The sequence below is a fragment of the Phaethon lepturus genome, unplaced genomic scaffold (assembly GCF_000687285.1).
Source record: "Phaethon lepturus isolate BGI_N335 unplaced genomic scaffold, ASM68728v1 scaffold7002, whole genome shotgun sequence".
Classification (NCBI taxonomy): Eukaryota; Metazoa; Chordata; class Aves; order Phaethontiformes; family Phaethontidae; genus Phaethon; species Phaethon lepturus.
In genome coordinates this window covers 7,029-33,781 of record NW_010522529.1, presented here as the reverse complement: position 1 = coordinate 33,781, position 26,753 = coordinate 7,029, and the positions used below count along the sequence as shown (strand labels likewise).

At 37.2% G+C, this 26,753-nt stretch overlaps 1 protein-coding gene across 1 annotated transcript in view; it reads right to left on the bottom strand.

Annotated features, from left to right (window-relative positions):
* Positions 1-472: 472 nt before the first annotated feature.
* The window catches only part of SLC26A7 (solute carrier family 26 (anion exchanger), member 7), a 32,479-nt gene continuing 6,198 nt past the window's right edge, over positions 473-26,753 (bottom strand). Inside the window, exons 4-13 of the mRNA XM_010281831.1 lie at positions 25,652-25,729; positions 24,074-24,169; positions 16,996-17,102; positions 14,676-14,742; positions 9,890-10,027; positions 8,074-8,122; positions 5,305-5,405; positions 3,395-3,449; positions 3,202-3,305; positions 473-508 (exon numbers count right to left, since the gene is read on the bottom strand). Coding sequence (XP_010280133.1) covers positions 473-508; positions 3,202-3,305; positions 3,395-3,449; positions 5,305-5,405; positions 8,074-8,122; positions 9,890-10,027; positions 14,676-14,742; positions 16,996-17,102; positions 24,074-24,169; positions 25,652-25,729 — 831 coding nt within the window. The remainder of the gene's footprint in view (positions 509-3,201; positions 3,306-3,394; positions 3,450-5,304; positions 5,406-8,073; positions 8,123-9,889; positions 10,028-14,675; positions 14,743-16,995; positions 17,103-24,073; positions 24,170-25,651; positions 25,730-26,753) is intronic.

The window sequence follows — 26,753 nt, the reverse complement described above, 5'->3', positions numbered from 1 at the left end:
AAAGGGTAAGTAAAGCCATTAGCAACAGTATGCACCGGTATATGGCTTCCTGCATATACCATATCAATTATAACACACTGTTTATACGAATTCATAATGTCTCATTATTCCATGCACAAAACTACAGATGCGTATTACATCTAATATTACAACAGAAGATATCTAAAAGAATATACCTCACTGGTAAAGAGTCAGTATCTCATGTCTGCTTCCTAATAATTTGTACCTAATCATATATAAAAATATTATATAAAACCACTATAGAACAATTGCATGAACACTGTCTGAGTGATGGAAGCTGAAAGATTTTTTTTTCTGAATGGCAGATCTGTCATTACTGACTGTAGTAAGTACATATGGCATACAAAAGGTCATCTATGAGATCCCCTGCAGAAAAAAGCTAAGGAGAAACTGTGGTGTAGTTCATTCTGAATACGAACAGATCAAACTAGCCATATTCAAGGAGTCGACATCACACTTCACTCTGTTCACTGAACTTGCTGTAATTCTAAATTGGGAAAAACAGAAAAAATATATATTATAACATTTTCCTAGAATGCCACATAAAATTAGCAGATGAAGCAGTGCTAGTTTGAAAATGGCACCATTATAAAGACTATAAATCAAAAAGTTTTTTATGATGAGGATGAACTGCATAAAGCAACAGGTGATTCTCTTATCTACTTATAAACATAAAAATTAGAAATACATGCCATTACACTTGAAGGATGCAGATAAGAGCACCTTTAAATTTCTGAACAGCAGCAGAGATGAAAAGGAACCATGAAGCCCTCTTGCCTCTACTTTTCTGTCAGTGAAAGACTATTTCTCTTGGGGCGGGCTGAAATGTAAATAGGAACGAGTCACGTTCCAAAGATCTCCAACTCCTTCCTTCTGTTCTTTTCTATCGTGTCCTGTCCTGTCCTGTCCTGCCATTTTTCCTTCATGTAAACACTCTAAATCGCTGCTGATCTCAGGATCTTAAAAAGGCGCAGGAAGGGTACATAGAGTGTGTTCTTACAGTGCGGTGCTGCTATTGCTGTCACACTGCCTTTGTACTCCTGTCCGTCGTCTCTTATCTTCAGGCATTAAACACAAGGAACACATAAAAAAACCCCAACAAATCACACACTTTGAATACCCCAAAGAGGCATCAGCAGTGTATATACACTGTTCGTAATTACAGTTAAAATTTGAGGCAAGCCTTTGGGACTAATCTGCTAAGCCTGTATGCAGAGTTTTGATTCGTTTAGCAGCTGTGGTAGAAACATGGAATCAGTTCCTAGAAGAGTGGGCTTCTGAGCTCTAACTCCCCCTTTTCACTTTGAATATTTGTCCTGGTCTTTCCCTGTCCCATTTCCATAAAATGAGAATGCTAGTACATAACTATCGTACAAGAATGTTAGGAAGGTTAATTAATGTCTATAAAGAATGCAGACATTTTATAATGCAACAATCATCCTAATTCATTTAATCAGACCCAGACAAAATATACAATAGTCATCCCTGTTATTTTTGCCCTGCAGTTATCATTTAGTAATTTTTTTTTTTTTTTGTAGGGCAACAAAATGAAAAATGTTGGAAAGCTCTGAAAAGAACATGTTTTTCTGGTCAATCCACTAGACCAACTGTGCCAACTCACCTTATCTGGATAAATCAACGGAAAGTGATTCTGTTCATAGGCAACTCCAATTTAATTAGTAAAATATAAAGTGGAGGGAAAAAAAAATCACAGACTTTGATGAACTTAATGTCTCTTGGAGAAGGCTCTGAGCCAAGCTTTAGCCATGTTTGGAATCATAAATAAAACCATGGGAAAGCACACTACTTGTAATGCACGCTCAGTTACACTGGGATTGCAATGGAAAAGGCTCATATGGTTTATGAGGAAAGCACAGGTTTACAGTCTTTTAACAAGGATGGCAAGAATTGTTATTCGAGCGAGTAAATACATGTTCAAGCAAATGCATATTCAAGCCTCAATCCTCAGTTTCTGAGCCAAGACTTCCTTCTCCTTCTAGCGCTCTCTTCCACTTCATGCAATTCCTCTCCCTTCTTTCCACCACTGAGCCAACGCAGCACACTACAGTGCAGGGTAGAAATAAGCTTACTAGCTAGAAAAATGATGTGGCCAGCAGGAGTAGGGAAGTGATCGTGCCCCTGTACTCGGCACTGGTGAGGCCGCACCTCAAATCCTGTGTTCAGTTTTGGGCCCCTCACTACAAGAAGGATGTTGAGGTGCTGGAGCGTGTCCAGAGAAGGGCAACGAAGCTGGTGAGGGGCCTGGGGAACAAGTCTTATGAGGAGCGGCTGAGGGAACTGGGGTTGTTCAGTCTGGAGAAGAGGAGGCTGAGGGGAGACCTTATCGCTCTCTACAACTACCTGAAAGGGGGTTGTGGCGACGAGGGTGTTGGTCTCTTCTCCCAGGGACCTAGTGACAGAACGAGAGGAAATGGCCTCAAGTTGCGCCAGGGGAGGTTTGGACTAGATATTAGGAAAAATTTCTTTTTACTGAGAGAGTGGTCAAGCATTGGAACAGGCTGCCCAGGGAAGTGGTAGAGTCACCATCACTGGAGGTGTTCAAAAACTGTGTGGATGTGGTGCTTCAGGACATGGTTTAGTGGGCATGATGGTGTTGGGTTGATGGTTGTACTTGGTAATCTTAAAGGTCTTTTCCAACCTTAATGATTCTGTGATTCCTTGAATAAAATGTGTTAAGGATTCAGAAGCATTTCGGTCAGAACAGTGTGGTGTTGTGTGAAGTAACTTTAAGCAACCCAGTCTGAGGAACAGAGTGTAGCTTGAGTAAAGTAGAACTGGGTGCAAGTTAATTTGCCTCACTGGGAAGCTACATTAGGTGTTTCTAGATGACAGTATGCTTTCGAGTAGATGGAAAATGGATTTGCATTATGTTTTTCTACGCTCCCCAGATTAATGCACCGCCACACAGTGCCTCTGGATCTAGCATAGAAGACTGAGAAGTTGTTGCTAAAGGAGAGAAGGTGATGGGAAGAGAGTGCTAGCAGGAAAAACTTGATAACTACAGTCCAGAGGCTGAGGATTGGTTGTAGCGAATAGACAGATAAAAGCTTTCTGCACAAAAGATTCACTGGGTAACTAAGATTTCCCCAGACCTTAACAAATTTCTGTCAGCATCCAAGAAGCCCTCCAGACTTCACCTACCCCTGGTGTAAGTCTCACCCCGTGAATTTGGATGGCATCGATTGCCGAAGAAATAGACTCAAAGAAGACAGGATTTTCAGATTCAAGATTTCCACCATACTGCATTGCTTTTATCAAGGAAGCTGCAATAAAACAAACATATGAGCACTGATAAGATAGTGAGGATATATAAACCGTCACGTTAAAAATTTTGCTGTAAGCTGATACTTGCCTTTGCAATGTGCTAGCAACACATCGATGTGTCTGGTTTTACAGTCCATGTAAATCTGTATGTGTGAAAACATTAAATTAAAAAAAAACTGTTTAAAATACTAACAGAGAATAAAATATGCAGAAAGAACACACTCAAAGCAGACAGAGCGCATGGTGCTGCTGTTGAAGCTATACTGCCAGCAGCCACCAGAGCGAGCCCTTCTCTAACGCAAACACCACAAAACCCACATTAATTTCCTTTCGCCTCCTCAAAGTACCTTAAAATTAAATCCGAATTTGATTAAGAATTTTGTACTTTCTCTATATAATTTTTTACTATATTTTTTAGGGTTTTTTTTTTCCTGTTCTCCTTTTTCAGCAGGTTTCCCCATCTCCTCACCACGTGCTTACCTACCAGCCCACAAAGGCATAAATCAGACCTAGGGAACTTTGAGACTTCCGGCAGTCTATCAGAAAAGCACCATAATTATCATGCTACATTCTGCAGTAAGCCGTTCTTTATTCTTTCTTTGAGAATGTTCAAGTTTACAGAGACTAAATATTAAATAAGCTAGAAAGTTTTAAAAAGTGAAAATAACTCTAGAACCAGAGTAGACCCTTTTTCTAGAAGATGAGGAACAACCAAAGCAGTCCCTGCTTCAGAAAATGTTTAAATAATCCATGTAAAGTGGAACAATTCTGAGAGAAGAGATTCAATGATAACCACATCAGAATACCCTACTTTAAAAAATAAACAAAAAGCCTGGTTCAGTTTAAAAAATCCCTCCAACTCTGGTGATATTTTGGGAAGGATTGTAACAACGAGGACACATTGAGTGTGTTCCTCCACTGGGTAGGTCTGGTTTAGACCAGTCATTCACTCAGAGGCTGCACTCCAAACCTGTGTACTTCATAGCCCACAGCATACTTACTTACTCTCACAAATTTGCCAAACACTTCTTTGATATAATTTTTAGTTCTGATGTCTCTAAGATCTTTTGGAAATGAGTTTCACAATTTTTTTTTAAATTAATGCTTTATTGAATGTCTGTATTTTGAGGGGAGACATAATAAAGAGCAACTCCCACTAATCTTATTATTCCAGTTTTCTTTTTTACTATATCCCCACCTGTATGTGTAGTTTTATTTTAACATTTTCAAGGCAGCATTTACTTCATTGCTTAAACACTGCAGTAAACTGAGAAAATGGTTAGGCTAAGAAAAGACCTGGGCTGAGTCCCAGGCTCAAATCTAGTCTTCTATCTTACTCAGAAAAATTATATGAACCAAACCTTGCATATCCACTTAAATCTGTACCCACTACACAACTATTACATGCCAGACCCAATGGAATCATAAGAAATGGGTTTTGAACAAAATTTTTCTTCCACTATATAGAACTGCTCATTATGTGGTTACTGGTTTTAATCTTCTGGGAGCTTCTTGAAGCTCCTGGAATGCCTGAGGAACCCAGCCTGCTAGGTATGTAACCTACAGGAGAAAACATGGAGGTCATTAAGTCCTCTGGCTTAGGAGAAAGCAGGACACAGATAAAATCACAGAATTAAAAGCTAAAATTTTAAAGGGGTAAATTCCCACATGGCTCCACCGCAGCTGACATAAATGACATGACAGGGTCAAATATGACCTAAACCAACTTTAAAATGTTAAAAAAAAAGGTTCTGAAACTCATCTCCATTACACACAGATGCTTACATTTGCACTGAATGTCACCCAAAATCTTTAGAATTATTTTTAATATTATTTTACATATAAACACAGTGCAGTTTAATACCAAATCTATGTTCATCTTTTCCATGAGCAGCAAGTTATCCACTGATATAGGTGAGGTGACTAGTAGCTGGCCCCAGTAACTTGTACGTATAATTATATATTCTATGTACAGAATTCATCTGATGTCATGAATACCTGAAGTAGCACTGAGACTCCGGTGTAGTCAAAGAAATTCAGTCCACTGCAGTCTAATATCAAAACACGTCGCTCACCGTGACAAGACTGCAATGACTCACCTACACATATGATAAATTAAAATCTTTAATTAAAAGGGAGCATAGTCAAGAAATGCGTATGAGAATAATGATAATTCAACAAAATAAGCACGAATTATCACAATAAAAATTTTACTATTACATGCTGGGCTATTACTCAAGCAAATGCACACTTTAGAAGTGCAAGTGAAGGACCTTCAGAGCAATGGGATGAAATGATGATGGGCAGAACATATCACTGAGATGTTTTAAACAAGAATAGTCTCTCAAGAATTAAAGAATTGCTTCTTCAGATTTGAATTTCTAAATGAGTCAGGATAATATCTGGGCTTGTTTGGAGGAGTTTACATAGGATACACATATAATATACCTCTCTTTTAAGTTCTGATATGACATTAATTTCTGTAGTACCTAAATACCAGCCTATGGCTTAACTAATATCCTCTTGTAAGGAAGAAAAAAATGTAAATTGGAGTGTTTCATTTTCCTAAGGTTTTACTATGCTGGTTTTTGTTTGCTTATTTTTTTATATACTATCATGTACCGATGCTGGAGAAAAAAAGATGTTGGTAATATTTCCATAGATCTTATACTCTTTATTCAACCTCAGGCCATTCTGTGCTTAAACTAAGCTAAATGTGCCCTGAACTATCACACAGTTAAATGATTCCTGGCTTTTATAAAGGGAAAACTATAAAATAATACACATCTTATTTACATTGCTCTGTGAACAAATGTTAGTTATCGTAACACACAAAACTAAAAAAAAAAAAAAGATGAAGGAAAAGAATTCTGAATGTGAAGATGCCTTAAGCTAAATGATTTTGACAGAGCAGAGGAAAAGATTTTAAATTTGGGGGGGAACTTTGAAATATCCCATGATGTAGATTTATAATGGTGCTAATTCCTTTCTGCCAGTAGTCTGAGGGGCCAGAGCCTTTTGGACTTGCACCTCCAGAGCTTTACTGTCTTTGTACTGTCCAACGTACATTAATAGATACTTACCGAACAAAAATACAGAATTTCAAAGAAAATCTCCTGCCTGACATTACTGTGATAGAAAACAAGAAAGGATTTATGAGACCTGCTAGGCTGCTCGCTGTAATCTTTTCTGTGCACCTCCTCTGCCTCTGAGACAAAAGAACTTAGTCTTTCTCCCTGTTACTTACTCGTGCTCCCTTCCCACCCGGCTGGCACCCTGCCTTGCAGCAGAGGCTGCCTGGCTTCTGAATGGGGTAGGTACAGACCTGCTCCTTCTCCAAACCAGCGGTCAAGGGCAACAGCAGCTGTTTAATCTGGTGCTGGCACAGGCCAAGGGCAAATCGGTATTCCCCAGAGGGGGAAAGGAAAGATTTTGACAAAGATGTACATTGTTGTGTCCTCCAGGACAACTGCTGTAAGGACAACTTCCTGCTCCCCTCCTTTCTAAAATTTTAGCCCCATGTTTTGTTTTCCTTTTTATAGGGATTTTTCTTTTTTCTCTCTGGTTTTATTTCAAAGGTCCCATGAAGAGTCACCGTGGACTGATTGGTACAAGGAACAACAGAACATTTAAGTCCTCAAGCAATCAGGAAAGAGGTCTTGTGCTGTCCGTCACTTCTGTAACATGAGAAACCAGATCATCCAAAAGAAGACTGAAATAGGTACTGCCAAGACCTTCCAAAAATCTCCTTACATATAAAATGCTTTACATTCTTTTAGTATTTTACAGTATAGCCCTGATAGTTTTTGGTAGCCGTTATCATTGTGTTGTTATGTGTTACAGCAAAGTACTCTGTCATCCCCAAGTCAGCTAAACACTGTAGTATCATAAAAATGTCATGAGTCTAGTTAATAAATGTAAACATTCAGAAAACAGCCCCCAAAACAGATTCTCTACTGTGGCCTTAATGCTTATATGTGTTTTAAATAAACACAGCATTTTAATTCTATCCCCAATGAAGTCATCTGTATAAAATATCTTCTGCAAAAGGTTGCTGCTGCTCTCCCATGGGAATGTATGTGCTCTGGTTTGATTTAAGTGTTACAAAATTTGGGAAGAGTGGAATTATACAGCTTAATGCCTAATTGAAAGCAAACTCTTTTCTTTTTTTTCCTTATTCTATACCGTACTGATATACTGTACTATACTGGTGACCATTGTGTCACCGATAATTCAGTTGATGTTTTCTGAGATTTTCTCCCAAGCGGCTTTAAAGACCACAAAGATTTAACATGGGTCTGATCTTACCCTATTTTTACTTTTGCATGCTAATATTCAAGTCCCGCTGTGAATGCAAAAAAATAAGACCAGAGCTTAGCAAAACAGCTTCTCAGGCCTTTGGCTGAAGACCAATCCAGGCAGTAATGCGGGAAGCGGTTCCCACCACTGCGTACCTGTCGCAGCACGCACACAGTGGTTCATGAGAAATAAGCAGGGGCTCCTACAGAAAAGATATTTTAATTGGTTCCCTGCTTTTGAAATCTTAAAAAGTCAGTCAAGAACAGAATAAAAATAAGTCCTGTTAGGCCAAGGTTAACAGAGTTTAACACTGTTTAGCACTCATGCTTCACCGAATGTGTGGCCTAGCTGAAAACATTAGCTTCCAAACAAGTTGAGTTCACCTAGAAATAAATAGAAAAACATGGAGCCATTTTGCACAATTGTACCCATCTTGATTTTAACATCATTTGTAGATAATATACTCACCATGACAACTGCCATTGGAAAATGAAAAGAGCAATGTATTGTGCTCACACTGAAATAAAAACAGCAAAGCATTAACCTATCAGGGAAAACTAGTCCCATGCATAATAACCAGAGAAAATCAGTGCAATACATAAGAATTCTGTTTCTCATTATCAAAGTTAATTCTTTCTCTCCAAAATCATGTTGTATGCAGCAGCCTATTGGGTATATAATATTTGCTGAGCATGTCTCTCAGTATTCTTCTGAAGTGATACCAAACTGATATCTTGCATTTCTTTTTAGATGACTCAACCTCTATGAAGTTTGGATCCACTAGAAAGCATATTATGAACACAATGCCTTTGGGGAAGCAGGGGTTGGTTAAGAAGTGGCCAAAAGATTGGAAAGATGTTCTTGAAAACATAAATTCTAGTCACGGATTTTCTAAGATTAACTTTTGATTCATTTTCTACTTGCTGCAATCTCATCTGCTATGCTAATATTTTAGTAAGAACGTTTGACATGTAAATTTATTAAAGATTTACCTTCATCTGGATATTATTTTTAATAATGATTTCAATATGAATGTTAAGTTCTGAGTAGAAATATGAGTTAAAATCAGAAATACAGCACAGAAACAAAATGCAAAGTGCAATTTTTTTTCACTCCCTTTATGTGCTAGAGAGAGACCTTTATTCTACAAAAAAAAAAAAATTATGCACAGTATTTCAGGCAGCCGTACTGCCAAGTACCTTACAGGAGAGACAAAGGATAAAATTTCCCTCATAAGTAACTTACAAATTAACTTATTAAATTAACTTATTAACTTATTACACTTATTACATTAACTCGTAATTAATTCCATGCAAATCCTGAGTTATTTCTCTCTGTTTAGGGGTTTGTTATCATACTAATCCAAATCAGTTAGACTGGCAGAACCAAGACAAAAAAAGCAGCACAATTTCTGATCCGAATTTCTGAACAATGAGAAGCCACCCATCAAAGTAGGTATGGGTAGCACAGCTCTTTGGCAAGAGACAACAGGGGTGGTAGAGACACATTGCTGAACACTGTCCTAACAACACATCTAAGAAATGTCCAAGATTTTCTCAGCCCAATTTGACAAGCTGGACAAAATTGCCAACAGTAAGCATAGGGTGGTATTGGAAAGTCTTCACTGTAGTAATAGAAAAATAACAAGATTTTTTTTTCCCCTTTCAGGGAGCATTGTAGAAAGTTGCAGTAGTTATGTACTCAAAAAAATACTATACTTCTGGAGATTTTCTCCAAAACCAAGTTATACATAACTTGCATATTATTTATTTTTCCAATACAATCAGTATTGTATTGGAAAATGAAAAAGTAACACTACCTTTGAGAAAAACTTTAGCCAGTTTGTACCTTTTTCCGGATTCTCCTGGAATTATTTATAGTTATAAACAGAAATGAAGTGTCTGTCTCTCATGGACTCATCTTCAGAAAAAAATCACACTTTATTCAAGTAGATTTGTAGTTATTCATTGCCTTTTTAAAATTACAACCTTGTATTAGCTGAGGTTGTGTAAGTTTTGAAGAGTTTTGGATCAGTGCTCTAATGTCTCTTACAGAATCATATACAGAAATAATAAACATATTTTTTCAAGTAATAATAAGAAAATAATTCCTATTGATTCTGATTAAGATAAGGATTAACTTTCTTCTATTCTGTATTAATAATTTTCAAATTACATTTTATATCTGTTTCAGTATCTGATTGTATTCTCTAAGAAATGCAAGGAAAAGAATAACGATTTTCAACACTATCACCATGATAACTGAAGCATATAGCACATCCTACCTTTTTTACATCTTCACATGCCTGGCTGCTCATGCTATCCTTCTCGATTATCTTTATCAGGTCAGCGTGAAATTTCTTGGCATTCAGAAAGACTAATGGGTTGTTTACTGAAACTATCTTTACCTGTTTTAATGATTCCTGTGGAATGAAATAAACATAATGCTGAAAATATTACCTTGGGTTTGGAGACTAAAAAACAAACTAATTTCTTTAAAAATCCTGAAAATTCCTGTAAATCAACCTAGAAGGAGCTTTGGATTGTGAGAATGATTTAACAGATAACTGTCTTGATCAGTCTTCACACACAACTGAAGTAAAAGAGGAAATACAAGTAACCTATAAGGAAAATTATCCTTAATTCAACTTAGCATGAAAGAAAAAAATCATACTTATTACAATGCATAATACTAAGAACTATTGTCTGACAAATAATAGTAGCACTGTTTCAGTTGGTACGATCCCCAAACATTGGCAAGACAAGGTTTGCTGATAGGGAATATCTTTTATTAGACAAACACATGTATGGGAAAAAGTACACAAGGTTTTAAGGCATATACTGCAGGCAGTTTGGGGAACACTGAAAATGTTCATCTCGGTCATCTGAAGATGACTTTAGTACAAAAGGGATGTTTTTCCATGGAAATACTTAGTGGATCCAGACCAAGCTTGAGTGACATTTAAAACTTTGCTAGCATGTATCTACAACCAAGACAACAAATAATCCACGCGAAACCATCAGCCGCCCCCAATCCTGTCTCTGCATTTCCTTGAATTAGTTTCAACCAGTCCACCAGGTACCTTCAATGAAACTGTGTAGCCCAAAACACAGACATTACACAGCAAAACCATTTCTGAAGGACATCAGATAAAGGTCAGAAACCCCTAGGTACCAGTGAGGAACTTTTCCCACAGAACAAGCACTACTTCTCTCATTCTCAAGGTGGACTTACAAAACACCTTCAAAAGCCAGTAAAAAAATACTTATATATAAATATATTGGATATCAGCAATCACAAGCTCAGTTGAAATACTGGGTTTGTAGGTAGGTAGAATTAAGCTAATTCCACTTCCCTCAGTTTGTGAACCATGTCTCTCTGTTCCTTGGGAATATTAGGTCTGAGACAGACCAAGTTCAATGCGGAGCACAGCTGCTTTGATTTCCACAGCTCCTATTTCAGACTTGAGGAAAAGCTGGATGGCCATTAGGGTCTTCTACTTTCTCCACTTGTACTGTTTGATCTAGTAAAAGGTACTACATCTACTTAAAAAGTTCTTTACGTACATTCCAGTAGATAACTGTATTACACATTTATGCATCTAGTGTTGTAAACAGGAATAAGCAGGATCATTTGTGTCCTGTAAAAGTTACCTATGCTTTCAGCAGCATTTTCTACATTTTCTACCTGACGAGCATGCATGCAACTAAGAACCTTAAATAGCCACAATAACACTGCCCATGAGTGCCAGTTGTCACAAAAAGTAATAGGATTAATTGGCATTTCAGGCATTTCTTTTATGGAAGCTGGGGATCTTTAGGTTACATGTGGAAGTTCAGACCGTTCTCCTTCCAGGTGAGAGGAAAAGAGGATCCTTGAATGCACCACGTGAACGTTGCCCAGCAGTGATTTCCGCTAGGTATTTTCACATGTAAAACACGCTATCGCCAAGTGTCAGTTTCAACAGTCTGACAGAGTACTTTGCCCGCGTTGGAAGAATGAAAGCAGGATGAGACACCCTGTTCTGCTGATTTTAATGGGCAAACGTTGCAGCTGACAACACCTCAGCAGGTCAGCAGCAGATCATGAGAGCAGATCAACAGATCAGATTCTGAGAAGTTCTCCAAAAGGATTTCAGTCCACAAAAGTGTTATATGCAATTGAGTATCACTAAGTGCAAAAAGAGGTCTAGATACAGAAAATGTCCATTTACTACTGAAATCAAATATCTAATTTATGTGAGTATCAGCTCTCAGAAATGAACTACTTGTGGCAATGGGTAACAGGAAGTAAAAATCAAGAATTCACAAGAGAATATAGGGTCAAAAAAATTCTGTTCTTCCTAACAAAAGTCAGAGGCATATAACAAGGTCATGCTCAAACACAAGTGGAGCTGACACAGTGACAGTTTTTTAAATAGCTCAAAAAAGCATGGGATTACATAGAAGATATGTACTTTTCCCAACAGACCTTCAAGCAAAACAGGAATAGAAATCTTCACCACAAACCATACAAACTACCTCCTTACTGCAGACTGCTATTCAGACTTCTGGGAACCAGATGATCTCTCTGACACCACTGCAGTGACCATCATACAGACTAAGGAAACATTTCAAACATCCAAAATTGAGGTAATGAACCCCAGACTACGTATAGGGACTTTGCGCAATTTACCTATGAACGTGATTGCGGTAAATATCACATCACCAACATACCTCAGTCAGTCAAGTGGCAAAGGCTAACTGGCAATTAAAAGGGCTAAGATTATAAGAAAGAAATCTAAAATAAGGGCAAAAAGGGCAATATACGCTTGAATGGAGAAATACTCCATCCCACAAATTCCCTTAAGAACAGTGCTATACAAGGCTTGGGGTGGAGACAAGTAAGCACTTTGGGCCATACTGTAATGAGCAAAGTGGAAGATGAAAACTAAGAAAAACAAAGACTGATGTGCAAAAATAAAAGCCAGTGATAGCCAACAAGCTAATAAGCTTGCAAAAATAAAAGGTGGAAAATTTGAAAGGCTCAAATCAAAAAGCCAAATAAAGCAGACATTAGATTTAGGTACGAACTTTTGTCCAGGATGGGCAATGACAACTGTGCCAAATTTGGCTCAGTTATTCCTGGCTCTGGTTTGGTTCTAGCTCCTTTCTTAACAAGAACCGTTCTGAGAAGAATGGACTTCCTCTTTGTTGTGTCCTTGCCAAGAAAGAAAGAAAATTATCTCAGGTGGCCTATCCCTGCTCTCACTTAGAAGTGTACTGGCAACTGTCCCATGCACTCTGCACTGTACTGTCTATGCTTGGGTAAGAATTCAATTCAGGGATGGCCTGTGATGCAATGTGTTTCACATAAGCTTCTAAATATCCTCTTGATTTTTTCCACATTAAAGTGTCTTTTATCCTATTGCTGAAATAATCTCTATAAATCCACAGACCTTAATGGCAGGGTAGATCATTAAGCTTACATATTTTCATGTTTGAAAGTCCTGTTGTTTATGTCTAAGCTGTTATTTACCAGGAGAACTTGGATCAGTCTAACATTCATACATTAAAAATTGCCCTAAATGTCTGCTGCAACCCAGTGACTCTAAATTCAATTAAAGGCATTTTTTAAAATCTTAAAAATATTTTCCTTCTTTGTTTTGTGTAATAAGCTCTTGAGCAATTTGCTTTCTTAACAAAATGTTATTTTCCCCACTGTCTGCAGACACTGGTTTGTTATTACTTGGTTACTGGCATTAATCTTAATGATTAAGGAAAAAAAGAAGGGGAGCAGTTAGCTTAAAAAAAAAGATGCATAGGGATTTGTATGAAATATTTTATGAACTGATAAGAAAAAAAAAAGGCAAATGAAATTTGGGTTACTCATCTTTGACAAAGTTACTCTAATATTTTTCTGAAGAATGAAAAGTGATATAATAATTGACAGCTGGGCCAGCCTCAACAACAGCGTTTTTAATTCACATTTCAGAGCCCTGCCTATTCTCACGTACCTTTCACATTCCAGCATTGTTCAGCAAAAGAGTAAACCCCCCTGAGCCACGTTCAGATTTTGAGCCCAAGATAGCTCTGATGGAAAACATTTGCCAGAAAAAATAAATTCTTTAGAGGAGGGCTTCTTAGTAGTGAGGTAATAACTGCTGAGCGTGTTGCTTACTGACCCATCATAAGCACTAGGAAATAAAAGAGGACATAGTAGAAACTGCCACGGTGGAGAAGGCAAGATGTCCTCATGTCAGGGCTCTCTGCTGAAAGGACACATGGTTCTACTTCTCTCTTGGCTGCTGACCTACCATTTCATCTCGGAGGAGGGAGTTCACCTCTCTGGGTCATTACCCTTCTCTTCTTACCATAGGCCTGACCGCAAGCAACTTTGATGATAATTGCAATGAAAATAACCAAAAGAATTTAAAATCTCTGACTAGTAGGTTTAAGTTTGCAAGAAGCCAAATTTTAAAAGCACAGTCTTTCAGAGAGATTCTTCCACCCATTTTTCATGTGAGGGTACCCTTGTTTGAGTACAGGGTGATGAGACGTGTGAAGTAGCCTGTGACAACTTCATGCCGCTGTGTCTCTTTCCCCAGCCACACTTGGTGTCCTCTGGGACAGTCCGATCACAAGGGGCTGGTGGCAGAAATGGGGTCGGAAAAGAGATTGTGGATGATGAGAGCATCAAAGGACTTTCAGGAAATGAGGAAATCTCATAAGAATATAGAGACAGTTATTGTCTGCTCGGATGGCACTTGCCCTTGTTGCCAAGAGATTTCCTTAGATTTAGGAAATTTTTACAAAGAGCAGTTTCTAACTTAAAAATAACAAATAAACTAAGATGGGCACATCTAAGAGGACTTGCCTGACTTTTCAGACTAGCAGCAGAACCAGGAAAATATTCCAATTTCTGATGCTCAGACTAGTTTTGTATTTACTAAATCATACTGGCTTTGGATTTCAAGTGGTCATTTCATAAAAACGTTCCCTTGACTGACTGATTAAAATCTGGTAACCAACTAGAGAAAATAAACAAATATTAATTAGTCGAAAACACACAAAAAAGATAATTTAACTTACACAGTTATCTTCTGTTTTGTATTTATAGTCCACTTCTTTCACATTTTTCAAATTCAATGTCTTTGCTCTGTAAGCAATACACAGAAAAAATCTGTAAGGCCAACCATCATTAGTCTTAAACAGAAACAGGAAAAGACACATCCCAAAACTACATGATAAAAGTTTAAAGTTGCAGTGATGCAATCCATATATATTTTTGTGCATACAAAGCTTATTTTTTGTAATAATGACCCAGTTAAAAGAGTAAAAAGCACATTCTAAAATTACAGTATATAAGTTTGAAAATTTGATATAATTTTTTTATTCAAATATGAATAATGGAAATTTCTGGTAAATAAAATCATAATTTTAAGTTTCATTACTGTTTTATAGCTGCCCAGAGAGCTATCCTCAAGTCAAGGTAGCTAATATACAATCTATAACTTCAAAAGTGCAGGGGTTTAGTTAATATTTTTTACCTGCAAAATCATATTGTAAGGAAAGGAAAAAAAAAAGATATTGAATAGCTATGGGTCATGAAAACTAAGGATGTTTTGGCATTACATTTGACAAATGTCTGTATGGTGAAGCAGAATGTTGCACTCCAGCTATCAAAGTGGGGAACTTAACTGGAAAAAACAGTATCCCTATGCTCTCCACATGGTCAGTGGGAAGAACGTTTCCTTGAGAAGGCGGCTCAGTGTACGACCTTTTGCTTCGACGCATCGCTTGCAGGAACGCATTTAATTGCAGAGCAATAAGACTATGAAACTGGCTAACACCTGAGCTCTGTGCCTAAAGCTCGGCAATGGAAGTAATCCCAGAATACAAACATTTAATAGATGCATCGATGCACAGGGAGCATTCCCAGGTACTGGTGTTGGCTAAAGGAGGTTGACAAAAGTCGGCCGGTTGTTGAGCCTAAACCGAGCCGTAGCTGCTGCTGGTTTTAATACGTCCTGATACCTAACATGTACCATGTCCAATACTCTGTCATCTGAACAGAAACTTCACCATAAATCATCTACAGTATTTTCCTTGCTTCACTTCTGCTGACACTTCTGCCCGCGGCTGGGTGGCCGACTGCACCTTCTCCGGCCAGCCCCCCCACCCGGCACCGCGTTTAAGGCTGTTATCTTGTTCGGCGCCTTTAGGTCGCACGGACACTCGTGTGCAGCCCGGCCGAAGGGCACAGAAACCGCCGGGAAGAGTCTTATTTTCTTTAACTAACGCGGGTTCGGGCTGAGGTCTGTGTTCGATCAGACGACAGAAGATGGTGCTGTTTTGTCTCAGACGCTTCCCCTTTTCTGCTGTGGCAGGACCTCAGACACCCAGGCACACGGTGGAAACAACTCGAAAACTTACCGTTTCCTTTACTAGCACAATTTACCAAAATTTTAGTTTGCTGAGTAGCAGAAGGTTACCGAAAAATTGCCGATTGATTCAAGAAGAAACCATCTTCTGTAATTTGTAATTACCCTGCAATTTTGAGCTATTTTTATGCTGGTTCTGCAACTTACTGTATGAGAAGAGAGGTATGCACAAATGGTTAACAGCATTAACTTTAATAAGCATTAAATCAAGCTGTCTATATTGAACTTAATGTCTGTGGGATTCAACGTTCATGCAAAGAACTGCCTGCAAGCAGCAAGTCATTTGCAGGACTGGTGAGCTATGGATTGACTTTGTAGCACAAAATGACCATGAACGTCAAATGATATGTTCCTTTACTCATGATCCAAAGTAGCAGCTGTAATATATATTAAAAAAAAAAAGTATATACAAATTTGTGTTAGCTCTAGTTTCTTTGTCCTGGCTTTTCTAATTCATACAAAGAATTTATAATGTACTTTTCACTAGACATTGGAATAGTTGAGCAGTTAGTTATGTTTCATTAATATATATTATCAGTGCAAATGGCAACTATCAACTCCTGTGCAACATAGTATCTAGGAGTTTATAAAGGCACTTCATGACTAAGGCTTGCCAGACATACCTTCTCCTTAAGGAGCAAATAATTATCTAATGGGAAAAAAATTATATTGCTCTTTCTGTTGATCTTATGCTACCTTCACCTAATGAATCATAGAGATGTGTAATACTAAGAGAAATCACAAAATAACGCCATAGTGTGAAATGTTTTAGAGATCCTTAGCCTACAGTAAATGCACAGGTGTGACTTTTCTTTATGAATTGTCTTATCTTGTAATTTTCTGCAACTAAAAAACTGATGTTTCATTGAAATTTAGTGTACCGTATGCCTCCCCTGAAGGTGAAGCAATGTGCCAGAAAGAAGACGTAACGATGTGCTACTAGAACATTTCAATAAATTCTTTCTCACCTCGGAAAGCGGAAAATCACAATTATTATCGTGCAGACAACGCCATACAACAGTCCCACGTTAGCAGCAAAGCATATTGTAAACACATAGGTACTAACCCATATGCTCTTTAAGGAGGGAAACAGAAAGAGGTGATTAGTTTTAATTTTTGTAACAATGTACATTTGTCAAATGAAAGAAAAAAAAAGAAATAAACATTTTTAAAATGAAGATAGTTTCTCAGAGGTGAACATTCAGGTCTTTGAAATGACAAATATTGAAAACTGAATTAGTGATTAAAATAATGTCTGCGCATGAGAGAACACATATGACATAGCACTACTCGTCCCAATGCTCACAGACGTTCCTTTTGGAGTTGCTTAAGACAGCATATGTAGTTGCTTTAACAGCATAATTCAGAATGAACTCAGTTGTTCTGTAAAACCTATATTTAATTTTTCACATCGCAAGTTTTTGTCACCTTCTGCACATGTTTAAAATCCTAATTTCCTTTTACACAATGAGGTACCCTAAAGGTCACGTACAGAGGGCTCTTCTCCCACTAATTGTGGAAGTGGGATTATAATTTGCAAAGAGTAGCATTTACTGGGGTATAGATGACTAAACTAACTCTATAACAAATAAAAATTATTGAGGAATTAATTTCCTCACATGGAAATAGCGAGATTCCAGATTACTTCACCATCTTTCAATATTTGATTAATATAACTTTGGATTTATTTTAAATACAATTTTAAAAAAATACAAAGAAGCGTATCTGAAACAAAAGTCACCTTGAAAAGGAATTTAGAATATTTAGAATTTAAAAAAAAAATATTTTAACATTTTAATTCTTTTTCTTAATTATCTTCTAAACAGAATCAATAACTTGTATTTCCGTACTACAATGATGTGTATGGCTGAGAGATATCCAAATTTTATGATTAAAAGGAGAAAAGTAGAAATCACTTGATTTCTTATACCAACCTAATGTCAGCACATATTTCTTTCCTTGAGGGAGCCTTAAGCAAAGACTGCCACCTAATCTTTCTATAAAAAGTGTATAAGATGACTGGAAAGTATTTTCATTCCTCTGGATATCCTGATCTCCACAAGTGCCTGTTTCAACAATTACAGTGTTTCTTGTCAATGTTTGCAGAGGAACAGATAACATTACAATGGCACAATCAGTGTTAAAATTACCCTTTCTGATGCTTTCTCTTCACTCAGGAAAGCCAGAGACAATAGAATACTTTCAGCCTAACCACAGGAATTTTGCTTGAGCAGATTTCAGAACTGTTATTTTACGAATTATAAAATGTGAGTTATACAATACTAATTTCACAGAGGACAGTGTTACATGACTCTGTTGAGAAACTTTTCCCTCCCTCATCTTCAAAATTTGAAACTACTGCAAAAGGTTTTGCAGTCTCTTCAACTGCACATCTGCTAAGTAAAGGGGCAGCTCCCTCTTTGAAACAGTGCTCAACCTCCGGTTATAGTTCATGGCACCTTATAAAAATTGTTGTGTGTTTATTTGTAAAGAATACCTTCACAAGCAACAAACATCGCATTCTGATTAATCAGTGAGAAAGTAATTCTAAAATTTACAAATCCAATATATGACGGGGCTCGCTGTACGTGAAAGGGCTAGCAGAAGTACTACAACCCTAAGACTCAGGCGGGATCAAGAATTAGCCCATCCTGAGAAGGCTGAACCCTTGACAATGCCTGAGATCAAGTAATCCACTTCAGCTGCAGACCTGAGCCTCATCACATCTAACTAAATCACTGCTGCAATGCTTGCAAAATTCTTCTGTCTCAGAAGAAAACAGAAAGCATAAAAAACCCAATCTGAAGTCTACATAGGAAGAATCAAAGCCAAAAATGTTCAAGCACTGCTGAGTACTAAGCAGTCTAGTATCTCACATCTTAACCGTAACCAGAGACTGCCGTTGTTGTAAAGGATGAGCCAAAACAATCATATTCTCATCTGCCAATCACCCTCTCAGTGCTTTGCATTGGCCTGGAGTCAGTACTTTTTTAGGTAGGGTAGCATCAAACTTGTAGAAAGAAATTATGTTGATCCAATAGACTTTTTTTTAATTCATGGGTTGTCACAAGGTTCAACAAAGAAGTCATAAAAATACCAAAGTTTTCTTTGGCAACTTACTTCAAGATGGTTATTGTATATTCCAGGACAGAGAGAATCTAATCATTCTTCAAATCATGTATTATAAGCACATGTTATTCTCAAAAGTCAAAACAAAATCTAACTTCAAAATATGCTTATACTGTATTAATTTTAAAAAATTCTAAAGAGGGAGAAAGAAACAAGCAGGAGATATGGATTTATATTGAATTCTACATATATCAGAAAGTATCAGAACTATTGAGAGGTACTGTGACTGTATATGTAGCAGCTGCCTCCAAAACTCTGTGGACAACATGTTTCCATGTAGACCTTTTCTATTTCATAAGGTCTACCCATCCACCATTGAGTGAAGTTTGAAATGGGAACTTGGTGGGGGAAAAAAGCATATAAATAGGTGAAGTGGGAGAATACTCTCTGAGCCAACAGCTAAACAATGCAATGCTAAGATACCGTGATATTAAATGTTTCTGTATCGCTTTGAAACCAGATTATAAACCTCCCTTTTTGTTGCAAACTGAGGAGATGATCAGCCATTGCCTGTATGGGTAGGGTTCATTTCACTTGGCACTATCTACTGCACAGATGTCTACAGCTGGGTGAGCTTTCTAGGTTCACACCATAACCAGTAGAGACCTGGTTATCAGAGTGAGGGGAATTTAGGATGCAGTTCACCTGACTCCTACCTGATTATGCTGCTGCCTACTTCAGGAAGAGATGAACCATACTCTATTGTGACTCAACTGACCAGCTCTGTACTGTCTGTAATGCAAGGCTGGGATGACTTGCTCAGATACAGAGGTCCTTTCTGCAGTCACCAGCATGTAGCCAGAAGAAGAATCCTACTAAAGTGCTGTTCATTCAGGAGGTGCCCTGGCAGAGAAGATGCTGGAGTCCAGGAGGAGGCTCTGGCTCCAGGGAGGCTGCGTAGCATTCCCATGCTCCCATGTCCTTCTGCAGACAAATGACTGATGCGTGCATATGTTCTCAAGGCACCCTTGACAAAAACTTACGATTCGAGTGCTGAAGTGAAGACTACTACAGTCATAAATCAGGAACTGCTTAATAATAAATTGGTATGGTAGTTCTTTAATATAATTTTTCACAAGTATTCCATACACAATGATTGAAAAGGTATTTATTTGCACAGAGTGCCCTGGAGACAGATGGACTGATATAAATATTATTCTTTGAAAAGAATTTATATGGCAATCACACTTTCAATGGATTAAGCATTTGTAAATTCCTTCCCACCCCACTGAGACTAACTACAGCAAAAGTAATATAACTCAGGGTAGCATATTCACTAATGCGGGAAGGATAGAAAATCTCCCTAGGATGTCATAAGCTGGAAGCATTTGTGTAAAATTATTATCATAGCAGAGATGGATTGCTACTCTGTAGAACATTGTTTATGTAGTAAAGCCCTCAATGCTTGCTCATGAATCAGGGCCCCTATGTGATGAATATCTGAACAAATCTAAAAGTTAATCTCCCTCCTGAGGATAGCATGTTAAAAAGTTCTAAAAATACATGAAATTACACCAGTGAGCTCCAAAATTCCATGGAAGACGCTCCCTGGGCCTCCTAGTTCAGTCTATTCTGACAAAATAGATAGACAGGTTGGTGGCTCTGTCTTAGAAACTCAGGTCTTGGAGGACACTTGTTGAAAGTCAGACCCTCCTTGTTGGATCTACTTTCATCACTGAATCAGTAGCATTCTTTACATCCTTATGTATTAATATATGTTCATACACTTACAATTCATACATCTGTAACTACCTCTCCCATCACAGTACCATGCAGGGAATGTGTAATTTTTACCACAAATTTTTGCCATTCTTTCTGCTTTACAAGTCAGGCATACAACTTAGCTCTGCCTCGGCTGTGGTCATTTCCTAATTAAGTCATTTGTACAATTTTTAACCTTTGTTTCTCTTTTTACATGCCATTGTATTTCTCTCTTGAATCCCCCAAATCTCTGTTATATAATTAACTTGTGAAAATAATCCTTATTCTATTGTCATTTGTCACTTAGAGAGTCACCTTCTGAAATAGTTTTTCCCCATCATTTCTCACTTTCAAGTCCAGCTGTTAACAGCAAAAAGAACATTTTTCTTCAGCAGTCCATTACCAGGCAGTGGTCTTTGCCTAGTTTAAATGGAGGCAGCTCATCTGGGACGCTCAGCCTTAAAAACAAGAATTAACAAGAACTTCACTGTCCTTTTTGTTGATACTAGGAAAGTGTATTGTCAAGCTGGAGAATAAAAAAGGGAAGTTAGGCAAGAAGTAGGCCTGCATAAGAAATTACGCTTGCAGGAAGGATATGGAAATCAACTTTTGATCTGAGGACCTGAAAAGTGAGAGTCACTTGCAGAAGAATTCCAGATCAGATCAACTTCCTGGTAGTTCCCCAAAAATAGGCAAAAATTCAAGACATATCGTTCTCAGGTTAATCTACAAAACACAGGTGACACAGGAATCAACACAAGGTGTAGGGCCTGACAGAACACCTTAACGGAAGCAAGAAACCTTTGATGTTCATATGAGTGCTGTGAATGGCAGGCAAAGGGTCTTTGGATAAAGGGCAGTGGGGTTCTAGCTGGAAAGAAATTCAATGTGATTTGAGAGGTGGGCTGTAAAAACAGGAGATTCCTGAGGGCTGATAAAAAACAAGTTGAAAGAAAACCGAAACAAGTATACGTAATAATATTCAGCTGATAATATTTAGTATTAGCTAGCTAGGTCTGTCAGCCTAGCTGCTCCTTTGAACTCAGCTGCTCCTAAACATTAAATCTGCAAGAAAAAGCAACCTATGGCTGAAAGGAGAGATTTCATAGACTCACAGAATATCTTGATTCGGAAGGGACCCATGAGGAGTTCAACTCCTGAGCTGTACCTTTTACATTTACCAGGATTATGTTTTCTAAAGAACTAAACAACAAATAAATATTATTCATCCTGTTTGTATTCAATGAGAAGCTTAACAAAGTGCAAAGGAACAAGGTAACAAAAGACATAATATTCTGTTCCCACACACTCTCGTTTCCGAGACCTATGAGCATAACAAACCTGACTTGTATGTTACATGACACACGCCCTTCAAAGAATCAGTTCCAGAAAGGATGGATGCTAATTATTTCCAAATGTTTTATTAGAGTTTCTATCTTCAAAACACTTTGGATAACCTGGGTAATGGAACTGATTCATTTCCAATGTGCTGTCAATTGCTGAGGTGAATCTTTTCGGGCCAAAGTCAACCCCAGTGTAGTTACTCAAATCACTGGGCTTGGTGGGGCTCCTCAGGCCAGGCAGCAGTGTAAGATCAACATCTAATAGCCTTACTTTAGATTATGCTATTTAAAGCAAGATGATTTACCCTGTCAGGCTAAGGACTCATGGTGCAACTACTTGAAGATAAATCATTGTTCAAGTATGTTCAATCAAAAAGATAAACCCAACAAACTCTCCCTCTCTATAACCTCTCTTAGAAATAATGACCGACATCAGCAATGTAATAACTAACTACTCACTCATCCTTTTCTGCCAAAACCACAAAAGCAAAAATCAAACATTCTAGTCTACCTGTGAAGATGCATCAAGTCTAGTGAGATATCAAAATATCCTGCTGGAAAACTTAGCTACTTATTATCTCAATGCACTGATAGAGAAGCTGTATCTCTCTCCTATAACTACCAATTTTCTTATGTCCACTGTCCCCAAAATAATTCTTGATCCATGTCATCCACCATTTGGGTCACTGGCAATATGGGTTAAGATGAAGACCAAATACAGTACAAGTGGTAGAAAATATTTTCAGAAATTTTCTGCTTGGGGAACATAAGATTTCACGAAAGATAGAGTTTTTCTTCTCAATGATAAAAAAACCACAAACCAAACCCTACTCTTTTGTTATGAAATGCGAAAAATTTCATATAGCGAAACCTGATGTTGTTTATTCCATTCTGCTTTCCATACTGAAATCCAGTACTCTATTAAAAAAAAAGTTTTATTCAGTCTAGACTTACCATTACTACTGTAGAATACTGTCACTGATGAGTTCAACAAAGTCCAATATTACCTTCAGTAACCTATATTTCCCACCACAGAGGAGGAGGATATGGGCAAAATACCTTCTTGAATATTTGTTAACTGAAACTGCATAAACAGAAGTTCCAAAAGCTTTATGGGATTTCAGTATGTATTTGTGTAAGTGGTTAAAGATTTTGGTCCCACTAATTGGCAAATACATTCAAAAACTCTCTCAGAAGAGAAATCTAGGAGTCGTCCTAAACATGGTCTTGTCTTTAATATTTGTTAGGAATTCTGTGCAAATGTATGTCAGACTATTTAGACCTTGCATTAAACTAGATTTTCATAGTATGTCTCTTCCCATCTGTTTTTTCTGATGTATTCCTCCTCTCGTACTGCAGAATCTTTCATTATGATCACACAATAGACACTCTGTTTGCAAAATCTGAAAGAGTTAAGGAAACTTACCTACAACACCCTAGGACATTTATCTTTCTGCATCTCTAGTGTTTCCAGTTCTGTTTGTTCTGTACGGTGATTCCATATGCTCAGAGGACAAAGATATTGGGATCTCTTCAATAATACTACAATAGCCAAAGCAGTACTAACCAGCTAGAGGGGCGTACAAAATTAGACATACAGCTGCTCAGATTAACCTGATCTGTCTGTATGCACATCTTCAGAATTAAATTAGGTTTGGTTCTTTATCATTTGCTAAAATTCCTTTTTTTAAATACAATTGACATTACAGATGCTGTTATTCTGAGATAGAAGATAAGTTGATAGTACACAAAACCCCTAATAATAATGGCTTGCATTTATATCTTCTAGGACCACAGAACTATTAAAGTTTATTTAGCAGGCATTTGTTAAAAAGTTTCTTACAGAAACCTACTCAGATTAAGTTTCACTTACCCAGTCTATTTTATCCATATTCCAATATTTTTTTAAATCACGGAACTGCATTAACATCCCCTTTAAGCCCACAACAATAATGCTTGCTAGCACACACTGCAAAGAAATAAAAAACAAAAGCCTTTTGCAGAATTGGTAGTGAAAACAAATGCTCTTTCTTTAATTTATCATTCAATATTATAATGAAATTATCAAAAAAACTGAAGTTAGCGTTTCAAAAATGGGATAAGCACAGGTGTCTCTGTGACACAAACCTAACAGTTTCAAACCCAATTTTTCTTTCCTGAAGGCAATTTATAGGCCACCTGATTGTGAGGAAGTGACAGCAACTTCAGGATGTCCCAAGATTCTCCAGGCACCGCCAGACCAATAACATTCTACCATAGTCTGGGGGACTCGGAAGCAAATCAGCACTCAACTTCTACCCAGTGGAGAATTTTAATCCCCTTTCTTAAACATCTAGAGAAGGCCTCTAGAGAAAAAAAAAAAAAAAAAATTAAAGGCAAACAAAAAAAAACATTTGAGGCAAACAAAATAATTTATTGTTTTCCAAATTGAAAAGGGGTAAGAGAGGGATGAAGAAATCATCTGAGGCCAAAAAGGATGGAGTACAAAGCAACTGACTTGCAGTGCATGGGTGGAGAGGGTTGAAAAAGCATAGTAGAAAAGAAATAAAATATCAAGAAAGCAACATATGAAAAGGGTGTGTTTTTTTAAAATATGGAAAGAATAGCCTATAGAAAACAGTCAAAATTTATATAATCCACATAAGAAATTAAGGGAGGAAAGCAGTATAGTAAAAAAAAAGACATACTGTACACCCCTCTACAAGTGTCCCTACTTTGCATGGTTAAAATGAGCTGTAAAAAGATCTGTGTTTGAAAAGTGAGAACTTTCATGTGACACTGTAAACAATAGTATGGAATAAATTTAAAATACCATTCATCTAAAATTTCCTACACAAACATGGAAGAATTATGGATAATTTTGGAGCTGTATTTTGATTCTTTGGCATGCTTCTAGTTAAAATTAACTATTAATTTATAATACCAAAACCTAGATATAGCTTATGTAAAAACACACCATGTTTCTTTATAGAGTCTTAGTGTAAAAGATGTGTTCCATGACAGAGCTATAAGAATATCTCACAATCTTTCTGTAATTAAGCTTAGATCACTACCTACAATCATTTGTGTCAAATTTATTTGAAAATCAACGTCATACATCGTAGGCATACTGGAGAAAAATTGTGGATCTTCATTAATTTCTACCACACTTTGTCAATTTATAAATCCACAGCAATCTGGATGTATATTTTTCATAAATTATCTGCCAGAAGTAAAAAAGAAATGCTTTATCATATACTTAGGTGATAGCCTATATATGCAACTATACGTGTGTAAAATCTACATGTATTATGTTGTCATCTCTGTATTTTATGATTTTGAGACTTGTTATGCCCTTACTATTCTTTCTCCCATTGAAATTCAATAGAGGTAGTGCTGTCTTTTCCTGAAAGAAAATAAGTCATTAGAAAATGTTTGACATAACCTTTAAAAAATAAGGTAAGTTCCATACCATAGGCAGCCAGTACAGCATAGGTCCAATTGCATAGATCACGACAAGAATTAATGCACAAGAGATAAGGCAAGCCATCTAAAACAAATAAACAAGAACAGCAGATCATTCAGTCAGCAACAACAACAACAAGTTAAATGGCCTCATTATCAAATATTGTAGACAAAGTTAAGAATGGGATGTTGATGATGTTAGCTATTAGCATATCCAGGGATTGCAGATGCATATAATTTCAATTTTAATCTCTGGTGATTACCTTCAGCCAACTACAGTGAAAACATAGTAAGAGATCTGAGTATCTGTGCTCGACCCTGCTGTCAGGACACAGACAGAGACCACGGCATCACTTACACACTCAGTTATTAAGTGTATTAAGTGGAGCATGTGCGTGCAATATCTCATCCCAGAAGTTTCGCAGCACCCACTGTCATCCCGTAACATATATATAACCATCCATCCTATATTGCACTGAATCACAGATCTGTCATAACACTGAGTAAAACTTACATATGGAGAACTGTGGCATCGTTTTTGCACAACAGAAGTTCTCTCGTTTTTACTGGGATCAATAGTAAAAGGAGACTATTTTATTAAGTCAGAAACCACTGATGATTTCATGTTAATATCAGTGGGCCTGACTTTAGAAAATGTAGTAACAAATTTTTTTATATATATTAAAAATTATAATTAATGCAGGTGACATGAATCCAGACAAATATACGGTTTAAGAATCATAAGTTTTTTTGCAATATTATATGGTATTAATCTGATGGAAAACTACCCTAAAATTGCAGTCTTCTACTCCACTCTGACTGCTCACAAAATAGAGTACTTCTGGTCTCATTAAGATACAGTCCAGATTCACAGAAGGTTTTTGACGATAAGTAGACAGATGCTCACTTTATTTTTATATTGATAATATGTTTCTTTACTAAAATAATTAGGTTCCATTTTAAGAGACAAGTTGTTAAAAACAAAACCAGACGAGTTGTTAAAACACTAGAAAATTAAAGCCATGGTGTACTTAAAAATATCATCAAGAAGGATAGACAGAGTGTTTACAGAAAAAGGGACACAAAATCTGCTGGTAAACTCACAAGGA